The 19,261-nt window shown below is 33.8% G+C and overlaps 1 protein-coding gene across 26 annotated transcripts in view; it reads left to right on the top strand.

Moving 5' to 3' along the window:
* The window catches only part of DGKB (diacylglycerol kinase beta), a 764,643-nt gene that overhangs the window by 315,707 nt on the left and 429,675 nt on the right, over positions 1–19,261 (top strand). For all 26 annotated transcript variants that reach the window (XM_005550071.5, XM_065542255.2, XM_065542256.2 and 23 more), the window contains 2 exons: positions 13,387–13,472; positions 15,878–15,967. In XM_005550071.5, the coding sequence (XP_005550128.1) occupies positions 13,387–13,472; positions 15,878–15,967 (176 nt within the window). The remainder of the gene's footprint in view (positions 1–13,386; positions 13,473–15,877; positions 15,968–19,261) is intronic.

The raw sequence follows: 19,261 nt of genomic DNA on the forward strand, positions 1-19,261 counted from the left end.
CAATAAATCATCAATTTAAACGTATCTTAATAAATCATTCTAGAGGAAAAGAAAATCATCTTTTAACCTCAATACAAATATTATTTAAAATTGTCGTATAAAAATGTAAAAACAAAGCATTAGACAGTTTATTAATTTACAAAACTTTGTTATTATTCTAGATCCCATGATGTAATGCTTGTAAGCTATCTTAAATTTACAATCTAATGTGATTTTTATTATATATATTTATTTATATATACACATCACTTTTATATAAGTTTATACACATTTATTTTGCATATTTTTTCTTGAAGAGTACCTCAATTTTTATACATAATCAGGATTCACTCTCCTGCTCCTTATTTATCAAAGAGAGATCATAGGAGGAAATTAACTTATTATTTTCAATACTCCATGAACACAAGTTCCATGGGTATCTTAAATTCCACATATCTATTACTAAACTAATTTTCTTTTCTTTTCCCAAATTTACACACTGTTTTTATTCTCTAACTTGATGAATGAAAAGGCCATTCACTAAAGAACCGCTTTCCCATTCCCTCTGACAGTACGTCACTTCAGGCTTTCAAGATTTGTCATCTAACCACTCTCCTAGGATCTATATTTACCCTCCCTACATAATAACCCTTCACTCAATTTCTTCTCACATCAGTCCCCCAATTCATCAGCTAATTAACTTTACCCAAACTTCAAGATTCAACTCATGTGTCTGCAAGTCCACATTAACTGCCCTCAAACATCTTATAGTGACCTGAACTGTGTGTTTTTTTGTCTGCCTTCTCAGTTAAGCCAGTGAGATATTCAAAGGCAAGAATTCTACCTTGCTTTTGAATCTCTGGAATCTAACACAGTTCCTAGTACATAGTTGTAGTTACTACATTTATATTAAATAATATAGATATATAGATGCAGGTGCCATTTAATTTATAGCTATTCTTTTGTATTTGACCCTAAGCAAAGTATTTTTTCCTCTAGAGAAGTCTAGATGTATTTCCTTTCAAAATACGTTCTTACTTCACACTCTAAGCTAACTCAGTGGAATGATCTGATCTGTATAAAATAAAAACACATTCAAATTGTTAATATTAAAAACATTCACACGACAGAATGGATTTTAGCAAATTTGTCAAACAGTCTTGAGCAACCTAATCACTTGTGCTGCTACATTTTAGGGATTAATTTTATAGACTATGAATTTTGGACCATGAATGGTATATATGAGCTTTCCAATTAGAAGCAATGAGAATGAATCATTTTAACTTCTTTCAAATATCAGGAAGACTGTGTAACTTCTGTTTTAATTGACACTGTATCGTATTTTTCTCTTCATTTTCAACTCATTACATCAGAATTGTCTGTCAATTCTCTATGTTTAGTCATGTAACTTACAAGTAATATTTTAAACTGCATTTCCAAACATATATATATACACATATCAGTACACACATAACTTATGCATATTCATTAGTACTTTTAGAGATGGACTTTCATGTATCATGACCATAAATTTTACTGCATATTTGTAGCAGTAAATACAGGATGCAAATACTGAGTTCAATTAAATTCCTCCCTTTCTAGTGTAGAAAACAACTTACAGATGAGAGAAAATGACTTTTTAAAAGGTGTTTTGTGTTCTTCGGTGTCAAAAAACAAAATTACAACAAATTTAGTTTAAAGATCTCATTGGCTTATATTTGCAATTCTAGAATTGAGTAACACCTAATTCTATAGAATAGAATGAGTGTTCCAGTGAACTGAGCACAGGAGTTTGACTTTAAAAACAGAAGAGGGCTAAAGAAAGCAGAAATAAGGAATGAAAGGTGGATTGGTCATTTCAAAGTTACTTTTCTCACAGGGTCAAAACAGAGGGGACTTCCTTATCATGCTAGCTCCGGTGAACTGGGCCCCGTCTGATTGGTTGCTGCAAATCTCCTTTTTTTTTTGTTTGTTTGCTTGTTTTGTTTTTTGAGACGGAGTCTCTCGCTGTGTCGCCCAGGCTGGGGTGCAGTAGCGGGGTGCAGTAGCGCGATCTCGGTTCACTGAAAGCTCCGCCTCCCGGGTTCCACCACGCCCGGCTAGTTTTTTGTATTTTTAGTAGAGACAGGGTTTCACCATGTTAGCCAGGATGGTCTCGATCTCCTGACCTCATGATCCACCCGCCTTGGCCTCCCAAAGTGCTGGGATTACAGGCTTGAGCCACCGCGCCTGGCCTGTTTGTTTGTTTTTTAACTGAACCATTTCAAGTTCAGTTTGACTACATGACAGCACAGTGACTCCATTCTGGTTTGGTCTGGTTTGTTGAGGCCTAGTGCAGAAGTTCAGTCTAAAATAATGACCACTCATAATTTTTGTTTAACATCTGTTAGTTTTTAAATATTAATTTGTATATTTTAAAAATATCCTTAAAGGGTTATAATTTTCCATGCGATAGAAAAAAATATATTTTAACAAAATATATTTAGAAAAGTGTTTTACTTATACTAATAAAATTATAAATATTTTCTATATGAGAGCGAGAATATTTCAACTAAATATTAATGTTTCTATTCACTCAGAAATGACTTTAAAATTTTTGATATTTCTGCCAATATTAATTTTTAAAGAAATATGTACATTAGTCAAGAAAGGAAAAATATTTAGGCTACATCATAGAACCTGTCATTTACTGACCTTTCATTTCTAACTCATTTTATAGTAGGAGGAATATTAAAGTTATTTAATGAAATAACATTATAAGTTCCCCAGGAATAAATACTCTCAATTTTCTGTGTCTCATGCTCTCTTTTGCCATTTCAGTCTGTGTTTTTCCCTTTCTCTGTCCCTCTCTCCTTCACTTTTGACACACGTAAGCATAAAAGATTTGTTCGAGATTTCCAGAAATAATGAAGTGAATGTTTCACTTATTAATGGTCCACTGGAATATGTATATTTTTCAACTACTCTAAAACTTGGTTGGTTATTATGGTAAGAGAATTAAGTTGCACTGGGTTTATAAAGATTAATTCAAATTATTTTTTTGTAACTATCCCACTTATCCACATGGAATGTCTTCCCAAAACAGTGTAAATGCAGCTTCCATACAGTATCTCAAAACTCTCACCGAATTTCTTGAAACAGGTGCATTTCCTAGTTTAACTAAATTTTATAATGTATTGTTGAAATAAAGTACATAATACATTAGATTGGAGGATATTATTGTAATTAATTTTACTTTTAATTAAAATGTTGAAAGAGTCACGTTATATTCATGAAACATCAAAATCTACAGAGAAAAACATGAAATAACCTTTCCCCCATTTTGTAATATATGTAATAGAATGAAACTTTGGGGACTATAAATAATTCATGCATGGAGTTTTAAAAGATATTACACCAGCAATAATAATAATAATATCAATGATACCAAGGTATGTATAAATACACTTTGGGTATTAGTAAATAAGCTGAAAGTTATTAAAAATTGGTTTTCTAGACCAAAAATATTGTTTCAAAAACAATGGTAACCTCACAAATCAGAAAACTCAGCCAGATTTTATTGAGGCAATTTTGAATCCATCTAATCTTGTAACTTTAAGAATAATATAGTATGTAACTGTGTACATGCAAGTATAAATATGAATTGAGTAGAATAATCAGAGACAAGTATGCTCCTTTCTGTCTCTAAATGCTTAAATCAGAATGCAGACCTTTCTTAAGGCAAGCTCTTGAAATTATTTTTTTTCTAAACAAGAAGGAGGAAAAAGAGAATTGATGACATATGGTAAAGTCATTTTGGATCCTTCAGCCTTGTGTTCCTTTAATACAAAGAGATATGAATATGTATAATTAAAGTGAGCATTCACCATGCATGGATATGCTGAAAATATTTATGACTCTCATACTGATTTCCTCTAAGTATCAAAAATTCATGTTATAATCTGTAACATATATATATATATGTACTACTTACAGCCATAGATTTATTTATTTTATATACTTGAGCTGTTTCTAACCCATACAGCCACATTGTATATAAGTGATGGTATTTTTTAATAATAAAATATAAGATTGGAATGAAAAATAATATTTACATACTGAAGTTAAGAATTCTGATTTATGACACTTTCCAAGATTCTGGAATCACTACTATAATTTTCTTTTCTTTTAAAAAAGGTTTTCCTGGTGTGCTTTGTACCTAGTAACAATTAGGTACAAATGAAAATTTACTGCCTTTTCTGTATCTATTTTATCTTAACACAAAGTAAGCCTCTGAATCTTAGATGAAATTTTCTGGATTTGTTTTTGGTAATATTAAGCATCACAATTTCCCCACCTGCTCTTTTGTTATGGTGGTGGTAAGAATAATTAACATAAGATCTACGTTCTTAAAAGCTTTTTACATGTACAAAACAGTATCGTTAACTATAGGAACAGTGTTGTGCAGTGGATCTCTAGAACTTATTCATCTTGCATAACTGAAACTTGGTGGAATGTTATAGTGGTGATTATAGAGCATATATGATAAAAAGAAGCATCTGACAGAGGGCTGCTAAACCCAAATAATAGGCCCGCTTTCAAATTTAGCTATTGCAGATACATAGGAAACTCTCTAGGTGAATCAATGCTCTAAAGGCCAACATTGCAAATTCATCATCATTCGTTTTCTTCATAAATCATTCGAACTTTTAATTTCAAAAAAATTCATAAATTGATGCAAATAAATTCAGGACCCAAGCATGATTTCATTGCAAAATGTTTACGCTTATTCATTCTTCACATGGAACACTGTGGAACTGATAGGTAAATAGTACAATACACAGTACAAAAGTTTCCCCAGAGCGAAGTCCTTCCTGACACTCCTCATTTTCTCACTTCTCCCCATTGAAATGGTGACTCGTGATGTGGAAGCCTCACAGCTGCTCCTCATCACAGCCTTCCTGGGTGAAAAGTCAGTGCCATGCTGGACCCTGCATTTTGGCTCTTGCTGAGTTTCTTCGATTTACTTGTCCTCTATCACAGCTGTTTTCCTCTGTACCTTATGTCTCCCGTGCTATAGGCAGGTCTCCCAATTGTCCGCTGGCTAGTTTCAGATTAGATGCAGAAAAACTCTGCTTACTGCTTGTTAGAAAATTGTGACTATTCTGCCAGAACAGTGCAGGTGGAGGAGGTAGGGAAATCGAGGAGTGACACTCTGACCTAAAACACACCTATACTACTTTTAATAAAGAAAAAAATATAATTAAAGTAGTAATAACATGTGAATAGTAAATTGCATTTACATACGCATTTTCTTTATGTGTATATAAAGAGCTCAGCAAACCACGTGGTGTTAATTCCATTCTAAAGTTATGGAAACTGAGGGTCAGAATCACTAGATAAATCCCAAGGATATTATTCAATGAATGAATGCAGTAAGGAATGAATGAGTTTCTAGGGAAAACTGCATGGATTGAATGGATCAAGAAATTGAGATAAAGAGAGGTCAAATTTTCCAATTAGCAATCAATTTACAGAGAGTAAGCTGGTCTGACAGTCACATGGGGTTTATGTTTGGGGGTAGGATGCTGCTGAAGAACCAATGATGACAATTTTTAAAGAAAACAAGAATGAATAAGAGATGAAACATCATCATGGAATAGAAGAACAATGGTGAGTCAATTGGATGGTTAGGCTTTCACCAAAAACAGTTAGCTCTGTGGGAAATGTTGCAGCTACTGGCGTGTTTTACAAAGTTTTCTTAAGTTGCAGTGCCAATGTTTGAAAATCTAGGAGGGAGAATCAAATTGCTACAGGAATATAGCTGGAAAAGAAGCTGACTGAAGAAGAATTTAAAACCATAAATGTTTAAGAATAATTACTAAAGTAATTTAAACAATGATTTAAGACTTTTCTCTTAAAAAAAAAAAAAAAAAAAACAGAAATTTAGGTTTTATATGCAAGTGCTACCAGTTTTCAAAGAACTTCAATAACTATACAAATTCTTCCACAAAAATAGTAAAAGGGGGACTACTCTGCAACATATTTCATGAGGCAGTATAATTTTAATTTTAAAAAGTAGATAAAAGTGGTATGAGGAAGAAAAATATGTCAATTTGTTCATAAACATGGATGCAAAATTTCTAAACAAAATATTAGTAAAGAAATTCAATTATCTTAAAAATATTAATACACAAGAATCAATTCGGGTGCATTACAGGATTGCAAGCATGGTTTAATAATGCAGATATATATAAATGTTTATTCTCACACTAACCAATTAAAGGACAGAGACCTTGTCAAATCTCAGAAATGAAGAAAAACTTAATATTGATGTATAGTAAAAATTTTTATTGTGATAGGAGTAGAAGGGAAACTTGTTAACCTCATAAAAAATCTCCATCAAAAAAAAAGGAAAGTAAAAAGAAAGAAAAATAAAATCTCAATAGCAGATATCCTAAATGGGCGGATTCCAAAAGTAATTCTTAGCTTCAGGAACAAGATCTGGATATTCACCATGAATACTCCTATTCAACAATATGTTGGAATTCTGTCAAAGAAAAAGAGGGAAATAAATAACAATTACAAGGACTGGAGATTACTAATAATACTATTGCTATTAACAAATACCACTATTACATACATAGAAATTCAAATGTATCCACAAACAAAATGTAAGCAATAGAAAAACAGTGATAATGTGATTATTTATAAAATTAATGTGTAACAGTCGAATATGTTTATATACACCAGCAACAAAAATGTTAATGTTATTAATAAACATAATTTTTAAATGTTTAAAATATCAACAAAAGCTACAAACAACCAAGAATAAATCTAACAAAATATGTGCAAGACCTGTTAGCACAAAATTTAAATCTTTGTTGAAGGATTTTAAAGAATATCTAAATAAATCAAGCAATATTACATTCATGAATAAGGAAACTTTATTCATATTATACAGGTGTTATTGCTTCCAAATTAATATATACTTTTAATGCAACTTCAGTCAAAATCATGATTGGTTTTTCTTACTATTATCTTAATTTTTATGAAATATGATGAGTTTAAATGATATGAAAATAAAAAAAGAAATAATTGGTAAGATTCTTCATGCCCTGAGATATGGACATACTGGAAAGCTATAGTAATTGTGAGAGTTTGGTACTAGTGCAGAGAAGGACAAAGTCGTGAGTAAAACACAATAGAGAATACAGAGAGAAATGTACCCATATGTGGAAGTAATATTTATCACGGACTTTGCATAGTAGAAAATTGAATTATTCAATAAATGAAAAGATGGATAAAAAATAAATAGAAAAAAAATGCTGCACTACAGCTAAAAGGAAGGATGAAAGGGAGTGAGAAAGGAAAAAAGGGAGGGCCAGAGGCCAGGATAAAGGGGAGATGGGAGAAAGTGGGGAGAGAAGAAAATAAAGTACTTCACACCACATCAAACTAAGAATTTCTATGTCGAAAGTAAAACTGACATTTTAAGAGAGTATATGTGAGTTCTGAGCTCTGAGTAAGGAAGCTTGTCTTACAGAAGACTCGTAACCACTTATCAATGGGATGATGAAATTGAATATTAAAACTAAGTTCTTATTCATTACAATGAAAGTAAAAGAAGAAACTTTAAATTTGTAGAAGATATTTGAAAACAATTATCAAAAAAGGACTAAAATCAAAGACATGTAAAAATTTTTTACAAACCAACAAGGTAAAAAGGAATAGATAATAGAAACAAAAAGGATAAATAGGCATTTCATGAAAGTAAGAAATAAATAAAATGAAAAAGTGTGACAAGTGTTAAAGAGAATGGATTTAATAGAGCACATCCATTGTACATTGGTGCAACTTCTTTGCAAAAACCATTGACCTTATCTGGTGAAGTTGCATATTAATATGCATTACTCTAAAGTGGCCACTGCCCTTAAACACTAAGAAGTATGTACAGGCATACCTTGGAGATATTGTGAGTTTGGTTCCACACCACCACAATAAAGTGAATATCACAAATTTTTTGGTTTCCCGGTACATATAAAAGTTATGTTTATACTCTTGTCTATTAAATGTGCAATAGCATTATGGCTTAACAATGTATATACCTTAACTTAAAAATAATTCATTGCAAAAAAATAGTAACAATCATCTGAGCTTCCAGGGAGTCATAATGTTTTCTCTGGTAGAGGGTCTAGCCTTGATGTTAATGGGAACCAAATGATCAGAATGGTGGTTGCTGAAGGCGATGTGACTCTAGTAGTTTCTTAAAATAAGACAACAATGAAATTTGACTCATTGATGAACTCTTACTTTTATAAAAGATTTCTCTCTAGCATGTGATGCTATTTGCTAGCATGTTACACACAGTAGAACTTCTTCCAGAATTTGAGTCAGTCTTCTCAAATCCTACTGCTGCTTTATCAATTAAATTTATGTAATAATCTAAATCCTTTGTTACCATTTCAACAGTGTTCACAGCATCTTTACCAGGAGTAGATTCCATCTCAAGAAACCCCCTTTTTTTGCTTATCTCTAAGAATCAATTCCTCATCCTTTCAAATTCTATGATGAGATTTCGGCCATTCAGTCACATGCAGGCTCCACTTACAATTCTACTTCTTGCTATTTTTATGACATCTGCAGTGACTTCCTCCACTGAAGTCCTGAACCCTTTAAAGTCATCCATGAGGCTTAGCATCAACTTCTTCCAAACTCTTGTTAATGCTGATATTTTGACCTCTGTCCATGAATTATGAATGTTCTTAATGACACCTAGATTATTAAATCCTTTTCAGAGGTTGTCAATTTACTTTGCCCAGATCCCCAAAATGAATCACTGTCTATGGCACCTATAGCCATATGAAATGTATTTCTTAAATAAGACTTGAAAGTTGAATTACTCCTTGATCAATGAGCTGCAGAATGTATGCTTTGTTTGCAGGCATGAAAACAACATTCATCTGTTTGCACATCTCCGTCAGAATATTGGGTGACCAGGTACATTGTCAATGAAAATAACATTTTGAAAGGAATCTTTTTTTTTTTTTTTTTTGAGAAGTATGTCTCAATTGTGGACTTAAAATACTCAGTAAACCATGCTGTAAAGAAATGTGCTGTCGCTCAGGCTTTGTTCTACCATTTATAGTGCACAGGTAGAGTAGCATAATTCTTAAGGGCCCTAGGATTTTCAGAATGGTAAATGAGCATTGGCTTCAACTTAAAATCATCAGCTTCATGGTGTATATGTGCCACATTTTCTTAATCCAGTCTGTCACTGATGGACATTTGGGTTGATTCCAAGTCTTTGCTATTGTGAATAGTGCTGCAATAAACATACGTGTGCATGTGTCTTTATAGCAGCATAATTTATAATCCTTTGGGTATATACCCAGTAATGGGATGGCTGGGTCATATGGTACATCTAGTTCTAGATCCTTGAGGAATCGCCATACTGTTTTCCATAATGGTTGAACTAGTTTACAATCCCACCAACCATGGAATACTATGCAGCCATCAAAAAGGATGAGTTTGTGTCCTTTGTAGGGACATGGATGCAGCTGGAAACCATCATTCTTAGCAAACTATCACAAGAACAGAAAACGAAACACCGCATGTTCTCACTCATAGGTGGGAACTGAACAATGAGATCACTTGGACTCAGGAAGGGGAACATCACACACCGGGGCCTATCATGGGGAGGGGGGAGGGGGGAGGGATTGCATTGGGAGTTATACCTGATGTAAATGACAAGTTGATGGGTGCAGCACACCAACATGGCACAAGTATACATATGTAACAAACCTGCACGTTATGCACATGTACCCTACAACTTAAAGTATAATAATAATAAATAAATTAAAAAAAATAAATAAAAAATAAATAAAATAAAATAAAATCATCAGCTTCATTAGACCCTAACAAGAGAGCCAGCCCGTTCTTTGAAGCTTTGAGGCCAGGCATTGACTTCTCCTTTGTAGTTATCAAAGTCCTAGATGGCATCTTCTTCCATTAGAAGGCTATGTTGTCTACACTGAAAAATTGTTGTTTAGTGTACCACCTTTATCAATAATTGTAGCTAGATCTTCTGGATAATTTGCTACCACTTCTTCCTCAGCATTTGCTGTTTATGCAACTTCTTTCCTTAAGCTTCAGGAACCAACATCTGCTTGCATCAAACTATTTTTCAGCTTCCTCACATCTCTCAGCCTTCATAGAATTGAATAGACTTAGGAGCTTGCTCTGGATTTGTCTTTAGCTTAAGGGAATGTTGTGGCTCCTTCGATCTTCTGTCTAGACCACTAAAACCTTCTCCATATCAGCAGTAAGGATATTTCGCCTTCTTGTTTGTGTGTTCACTGCAGTAGCACTTTTAATTTCCTTCAAGAACTTTGCCTTTGCTTTTACAACTTAGCTTACAGGCACAAAAGAGCTAGCTTTTGGCCTGCCTATGCTTTTGACATGCTTTCCTCATTCAGCTTAATACTTTCTAGCTTTTGATTGAAAGAGAAATACAACTCTTTGTTACACTTGAACACTTAGAGGACATTGTAGGGTTGTTAATTAGCCTAATTTCAATACTGTTGTGTCTAAGGGAATTGAGAGGCCTGAGGACAGGAAGAGAAACAGGAGAATGGCTGGTGGGTGGAGCAGTCAGAACACACACAATATTAGCGATTAAGTTATCTGTCTTATATGGACGTGGTTCATGGCACCTCAAAACAATTACTATAATAACTTCACAGATCACCATAACAGATGTAATAATAATGAAAAAGTTTGAAATATTGTGATAATTACAAAAATGTGACACAGACACCAAGTGATCATGTGCTGTTGGAAAAAATGGCACTGATAGACTTGCTAGAAGCAGGGTTGCCACAAACATTCAAGTTGTAAAAACTGCGGTATCTGCTAAGCTCAATAAAGTAAAGAGCAATACAATGAGGTATGCCTGTACAAGAATGCACTTTTTGCAAGAATGTAAAGCAAACCAATTGAAATGCCCATTGACATGGATTTTAAAAGACATATAAGTGGTATTTAACACAGCAGTAGGAGTTAAAAGAACTTCAGCTACATGTGGAAAAAGCTTCAGCTACAACATAAATGAATCTGAGTACCAGTGCTGACTGGGAAAAGTAGAAAGACACATACCGATCATGTCAGACACATGGTAACTCAGTATTCAGAATAGCGCTCACCTTTGTAAATTGGAAAGAGCAGTGCTATAGGGAAAGAAAACAGAGAAATATGTAAATTATTGGAAATGTTCTACCACCTGGAATGGGAAACTGGTACGTATGTGTTTATTCTATTGTACATATATTAGTATAAGCAAAACAATAAACATTAGAACCGAAGAAAATATTTGCAACATGTCTCACAAAGGTTAAATATCCACAATATAATAAATGAGAAAATGCATGAAAGTTTCCTGTTCTAAATATCCATGGATATTATAATCAGATGATGGGTTTTAGTAATTTTTATACATATATTATATTTATGCAGTGTTGGTATTACCTTGACAAAACTTTTTTAAATCATGCAAATTTAAATGCAAAGATTGCTATAATATGCAAAGAGTTTGTAAAGTATTATTAAAAGACAACTCGCCCAGTGCAGTGGCTCACACCTGTAAATCCCAGCACTTTGGGAGGCCGAGGAGAATGGATCACCTGAGGTCAACAGTTTGAGACCAGCCTGGCCAACATGGTGAAACCCTGTCTCTACTGAAAATACAAAAATTAGCCAGGCGTGGTGGCGGGCACCTGTAATCCCAGCTTACTTGGGAGGCTGAGGCAGGAGAATTGCTTGAACCCAGGAGAAGGAGGTTGCAGTGAGTCGAGATTGCACCATTGCACTCCATACTGGGCAACAAAAGCAAAACTCCATGTCAAAAAATAAAAATAAAAAATAAAAAGACAATTCAATAGAAAGAAAGGTGCATCTTTGAATGTTCTTTGCATAGGAGAGGTTACACATCTCCAGGAAATGTATAAAAATATGTTCAACTCACTAGTAAACAGGGAAGTGTGATTTTACAACAAATAAAAAGACATTGGTTTTCACTCATTATTACAGAAATATCATAAAGTTGTCCATATGTGGTGTTTTGTGGTTGCAAAGAAATGGACCCTTGCGTATTTGACAGTGGGAGCCATTCAGAGGGATATATTGATGTAATGGAATACTTTTCTCCAGAGTGGCCTTCAAAACACATGCACACGTTTACACAAATGTTCTTCAAATAATGTTAAATACAATACTTTTTTGTAATAATGAGACACCAGAAAAAGCTTAAAAATTCATAAAAAGAAATCATTTATTGTATCTTGTAGTGTGTGCACTTATTACAAAACATGATGCAGTGCTTAAAAATAATAATCTGACAGAATGCCACACGTGACATCTGCATATGTTATATACTGATACACAAAGTTCTCTAAGACATATTTGAAGTTAAAATAAAACCACACAAGTTAATGAACAGTATGTATAGCACAATTTTATTCGTGTTGAACATATATGTGTAATACAGACATGTATGAATATTTGTATATATAAGTACGTAGAAAAATTCCTTGGATAGTTGCATATTATATCACTGTCAGTTGTTATCTTTGGGACAAGGGAGGTGAAGGGACACATACCAAAATTTCTGTCCTGTTTCAATTTTTTATTGCAATAAAGTAGGCTATGACTGTATAGCTGGCTACATTACCTGCCTTTGTTGCTTTTCACAAGGTAGGTTGCATTATTAAGCACACTGCATGCAGTAACAGCAGAAGCAGTGGGTATTTATGGCGGCTGACCCAGCAATTAGGCTGGAGTGTTCCTGGATGGAAAATGCTGTCAACCAGGTCAAAATACAAGGTGAAGCCTGACTCCTACTTGCAGATTCTCAGTCAAAAGAAAAGTTGGCTAGAACCCCAGTTGCAGTCTGATCAATTTCTCCCAGTAATGGAGAAAGTACAAAATTGTTAAAGACATATTTACTGACATAACTGTCACATTTATATATTCACTCAAAAGATAATTTTGGATTGAAGAAATTTATTAAGTGAAATAATGTAGTATATGTCATTCTGGGTTATGTGAACTGCAAATCACATCTAGGAGAATATCTTAATGAAAATTATTATCATTTGCTAATTTTATTCTTAAAATTTTAGAGTTTATTAAAGAAAAATAGAGTATATTCATTATGGAATCTAGACTATATAATTACAAAATATTTTTAAATTATAGAATCCTGAATATATAATTATAAAATAGGATTAAAGCTATGTAAGTTATGATTGAGATATTTTAGTTTTTATAAAATAAAAATGTATTTCATCAGGTAAAATGCTAATGATACAAAACTGAAAATATCTTATTTTTAAACTATTAATCATGTGCCATAACATGCTTATTTTTCAGGTTAAACTTTTTCCGTGATGTCCCTGACTTCAGAGTGTTAGCCTGTGGTGGAGACGGAACCGTGGGCTGGGTTTTGGATTGCATAGGTAATGCAGACACATACTTAACATGACTGGGGAGAGAGCAATAGCTTTAAATCCTGTTTCATCTATGTATCTATTGCTTGTATCATTATCTTTGGAAGCAGTGATATAATTGGACATCTGGAGGTTTGTACACTATTTACTGGTTTAACATATTATTCTATAGTTCAAAAATTTAACTGGCAAAATAGTTTACAAGTATCTAGAAATCCTTCCTTTCTAATCCACTTCTTACAGTGTTTACCAAATTTTCAGAGTTGTTTTCAAATGCGGCTCTAGGAAATCAGATTGTTTGTGTGCCCCAGACAAGGAACTGAAGGAGCAGTCTTAGTATTTGTGATAAAGTCTGTGCCAAATTGATGTTCTTACATTATTAAAACATGGACCCTCAAAATCTTACCCTCTGTATACATTCATATCGTTATCATCCACCATCATCATCATCATAGCTAATTTTTATTCATCATGTTGTCTTGTTTATTCCTCACAACTCTATGACACAGATAGTATTAATAATCCCATGTAGAGATAGGGAACCTAAAACTTGGTAAAAGTAAATAACTACAACAAAGTCTTATAGTTGTGAACTGAGAGAGCTGAGATTAGAACCCACAGTTAAACCTTATTCTATATTGCCTCTCTATTTAAGTTGAAAAAGCTCGATTTTTATAAGCAAACAACACAAGAACATCACTGACAATGTAAGATAAGTATGCAGCACAAGAAAAACTATAAATTCAGGAAAATTATTTGGTTTTTCAGATATAGTCAGTTGTCGGAACTGGTTATTAGTTAGAAAAAGAGATCATGAATAGGCCTTTATGAGGAAATAAATCCAAAACAAATATTGACTCTCTTTGGTCTCATTTCAGTTACTGCATTGATCAATTCTTTGTTTAAAACAGGCCCTTTCATAGAACGAATTGATTCAAAAGAAGTTTTACCTTCTGTATAAATTGAAACAGACACCTATTTAGTCAATGCAGATAACATTCTGTCTTTGCATACGCTAAAAATATTCAAATTAAAAATAAATACATGTTGGCAACACTTTTGATAAGGATCTAACAGCTTTAATCTACTAATATTTGATTTAAAAAGCAACAGTGAAAATTCTGATCTGGCCTTCCATTAAACAATGTAGATCGTATTTACATGTTTTATCTGAGAAGACAACAGAATTCAAGAACTACAAAAGTTAATGAGTTAGTTGGAAAAGTATCTGAGGACTTGTAAGGATTTTAGAGGAAAAATAGCAGGAATTCTTAGCTTGTTTTAGCCCTCAAAATCTTGTCGTTGGCTATTTCATTGTGACATGTCCCTACATTATCTAGCCCCTCTATCCTACACACATACATACATTGATTTTGAGGGGCTAAGGAGGAAGAAAAAATAAAAGAAAGTAATATACATTTGTGAGATTAATTCAAGGCATGCGATGATTCAAGCCAAAGCATATGGGATGTCAGCGGCAGAGATCTTTACTGCTCTGAACCCAAAGCATTATGTGATGTAAAGATTAATCTCGGCCGGGCGCGGTGGCTCAAGCCTGTAATCCCAGCACTTTGGGAGGCTGAGGCGGGCGGATCACAAGGTCAGGAGATCGAGACCACAGTGAAACCCCGTCTCTACTAAAAATACAAAAAATTAGCCGGGCGCGGTGGCGGGCGCCTGTAGTCCTAGCTACTCAGGAGGCTGAGGCAGGAGAATGGCGTGAACCCAGGAGGCGGAGCTTGCAGTGAGCCGAGATCGCGCCACTGCACTCCAGCCTGGGCAACAGCGTGAGACTCCGTCTCAAAAAAAAAAAAAAAAAAAAAATTAATCTCATGGAAAACCTGCTGATCTCGGTGTACTCCAGCTGTTAACGTTGTGTTCCGTTTGCTCTGACACAAAGCAGCACCACGGGTGGGAAAAAGTCAAAGACATTGTTAGCAATTTACTCACTTCTATAATTCAACAGTTTGCAAATATTTTATTCCTCTAAGTAAAATGTACCTGGAATTGATGTTGCAAAAGGACTTTATATAGGAACCTACACATCCATCCTAGTTGTGTCTCTGTATTGTAATCTTATGCTGTATATAATAATATCCCTGAGGATTGCAATTGAGACAAGACACACAACAATTTTTAGTTCAGTTAAGATATTTAAAAAGCTTTCCTCTTGCCTGAGTTTTGAAAATTCCATCATTCTGTGAATAATAGTATTTGTGTTTTATCAATTGCTACAAATGTTTACAAATTATCCATAATTCATTATGGTATATATCTTAAAAATACAATTATGTTTTGTTTATGAGTACCTATTGAAATTCCTTCATTTAATGTCATCAGCCTATCTTTCTATTTCCATTGTTTTATTTTAATTTGAAATTTTCTTTATTTGTATTTTTTTTTTTATTCTGCAGAAAAGGCCAATGTAGGCAAGCATCCTCCAGTTGCAATTCTGCCTCTTGGGACTGGCAATGATCTAGCGAGATGCCTGCGATGGGGAGGAGGTAAAGCAGCTGCAACAACAAAAGCAGAAACAGTACACAACACCCTTTTCCCTTGCAAAACAAAAAGAAAAAAAAAAAACAAAGAAACAAAAACCATATGATTTCAGTGAATATAACAGATATGGTATATATAATATATCATTTTGAGCAATAATCTTGGATAGAAGAACAAATAGTGGTCAAAGAGACCATGGGTATTGGGTTTTAATGTGGTATTAATTACAGACTTAAACTAGACGAGTGCAAGTTTCCAAACATCTCTGGTTTTTGTTTTTGTTTTTTTATTTTTTGTTTTGATTTTTTTGTTAGAAAATAAGGTACATATGGATGCACTTAATTTTTATATTTTTAATTTATAAGTTTGGTGGTAAAATCACAAAGGAAAAATGAAAGGCTTAACAAATTAGTTTCCCAGGAGTGAATACGTTAAATAATACTCAGTTTTTAAGACTCACTCTATGCTAGCCAGCTGTGCTCTGCACTTTGGATACAGAGTTGACAAAATAAAAACAAAAATACCTTAACTTTTAGTGGCACATAAAATCATATGTGAGACTTTACACTAACAAGTAAACAGATGATCATTGTAAGGAAAGACATCACTGAGGATATGACATAGAAAAAAAAAAAAAAACCTACTAGCTAGATAATGACACAGCCATGTAAAGCTGGGTGTGAACTTCATAGGCAGAGGGAACATCGAGTTCAAAAGCCCAAAGGTGGCAAGGCACTTGACGTATTCAAGAAACTGAAACTGAAATAGCGTGGGTGGAGTAGGGTAGGCAAGAGAGAATATTTTGAGATGAGGTCTTAAAACATTTTGCAGAGTCACTAATAGGCTATATTTATCTGAAGATCACTGAACGCCACCAGATAAGATCACTAAACACCACCAGACTTTGGTAAAGAAACAGGACTTGAATGCTAAATATTTTTAGCATCAAAGCTCATTTAGAGAAGTTTGAAAAGTGTCTACTAAGACAAGGTGAACAGAGTCCCTGGAGAGCTTGTTAAAAATACAGTGGCCTGACCCCACCCCAGACGTGCTGAATGGAAATATCTGGAGTTGGGAACTGAGCAGATGATTTTTTTTTTTTTTAAACAAAGTCCCTAAGTAACTCTGATTTACAGCAAAGTTGGAGAACAATTCCATGAATATCTGACCAACTAGCTCTAAGTTGTGTACATGCTTGACTAAATCAAGAACTTAGTATGTAATCTATTTGGGATTTTCAGTAAGAATATACTTAAGGAGTATTTTCATGAGTTGCATTAGAGTTCATGAAATCTAAAGAAATGAATAAAGACATCACCGTTTCTGATAAGATACTTGTATTTGCCAGTGTTCATACAAGCGCATTGATTGAAAAGAAAGAAAATATGTGTGTCTTCTTGCCATAATCTTCGGTAACATATATTTGATGTATATGAAAATTAGTAATTTGATTTTTGTTTCCAAATTAACAAATGGCCTAAATGTCAAATTTGATAAAGAAGTCCGTTTTTGGCATACTCTAATCATTCTTGTGAAACCGCATACAAAGTACTAACAATGGATAAAGGCAAGGACATGTGTCAAAGTATCTATTAGTGTTGAATTCTCTGTGAGTGTCTGATATGTGTTGGCACTGTTCTAGGTACTAAATATACAGTGAGGAAATAAACAAATGGCTTCTATCCTTCTAGAGATTACATTTTCATTGAGTATAATGGACAATAAATCAAACAATAATGAAATATATAGTTATAAAATGATATCAAGGAATCAGAAGAATGAATAATAGGATGAACTATCTAGCTAGATGGGAAAGAAGGTCTCTCTGAGGAGGTAACATTTAAGCTGGACCTAAAATATAAGAAGGAGGAGAAATAGCTCTCTGTGTTTCAAGGACTGAAGGGAGGAATGCAGGTGGGGTTGCTGAAGAAGCAATGCAGTGGTGGTGAGTATTATGACTTTGGAAAGATAATTGGGAGCCAGATAATGCAGGAATTTGTTTGTTATTCTAAGGGTTTTATTTGATTGAATTTGGCATGCAAAGTGAAGCTTTGAAAGTCTCAGAAGCAGAGTAACACACTGACACATTTTCAAAACAGATTAATTTGGGGGTAGAAAATAAACTGGTCAGAAAATGTGAAAACATGCAGAACTATAGTTCTCCAAATGAGAACTTCTATTATAGCTGTTCTAATTACATAATAAAGTGAGTAGACTAGAGCTTGCATGATGTAAATCAGGCAAGTAGACAAACTGGAGGTACATATTCAGGCTCAGTTTAATTGTACTTACCAGTGGATTGGTTAGGAGTTCTAGGGAAAGCAAGGTATCAAGATGCCCAAGTTTAGCAATTAGAGAAATGAAGATGCCATTTGCTAGAGATCATTAACAAAGAAATATGCTTTACAGTGGGATTATTTCTTGACAGATGTGTAACTTTGAGCACATTACTTAAAAACTGGCTGTAGATTCCTCATCGAAGAAAATAATAGTGCGTACCTTGTAGGTTCTTGTGCTAAACTGATAAATTGTTTGCACAGTGTTTGTATTAGTTTGTTCTCACACTGCTATAAAGACATACCCAAGACTGGGTAATTTATAAAGAAAGTTTTAATTGACTCACACTTCCAAATGACTGGGGAGGCCTCAGGAAACTTACATTCATGAAGGTGAAGGAGAAGCCAAGGCATGTTTTACATGACAGCAGGTGAGAGAAGCAAATGAGCAAAGGGGAAATAGTCCCTTATAAAACCATCAGATCTCATGAGAACTCACTCACAGAACTGCATGGAGGAAACCACCCTCATGATCTAATCACCTCCCCCCAGGTCCCTCCCTTGACACATGGGGATTATGGGGATTACAACTAAAAATGAGATTTGAGTGGAGACACAGAGCTAAACCATATCAATGTTTGTGTTAAGAACTTTATGCAGTTGCAGTAATTATTATTATGCTTAGTATTTGTAGAAGAAAGTACTTCATTCCACCATTAATCATTTGGTTCACTTAAGATTCAGGGAATCTTTTGACTTGAAGCCTCTTTTTTATAAGCATATATTTTCATATTTTGGAAAAGTTGACACTGTAAGTCTATAGGATATCCTAGCTTAATTAGCATTATTTTTGTAAATTTCTGGCAATCATTAGTCTCTCTTAACAACAATTTAATGGCAAGGAAAATCTTGTTAGTGTAAACTGAGGAGGTAAGTAATAGTTGTAAATGGGACACACTTTTATACAAATTTGTTGTTGCATTTCTTTATGTGATTTTCATTTGCAACAATTTCTATGACTTT

This window comes from Macaca fascicularis, chromosome 3 (assembly GCF_037993035.2).
Source record: "Macaca fascicularis isolate 582-1 chromosome 3, T2T-MFA8v1.1".
In the NCBI taxonomy this organism is placed as follows: domain Eukaryota; kingdom Metazoa; phylum Chordata; class Mammalia; order Primates; family Cercopithecidae; genus Macaca; species Macaca fascicularis.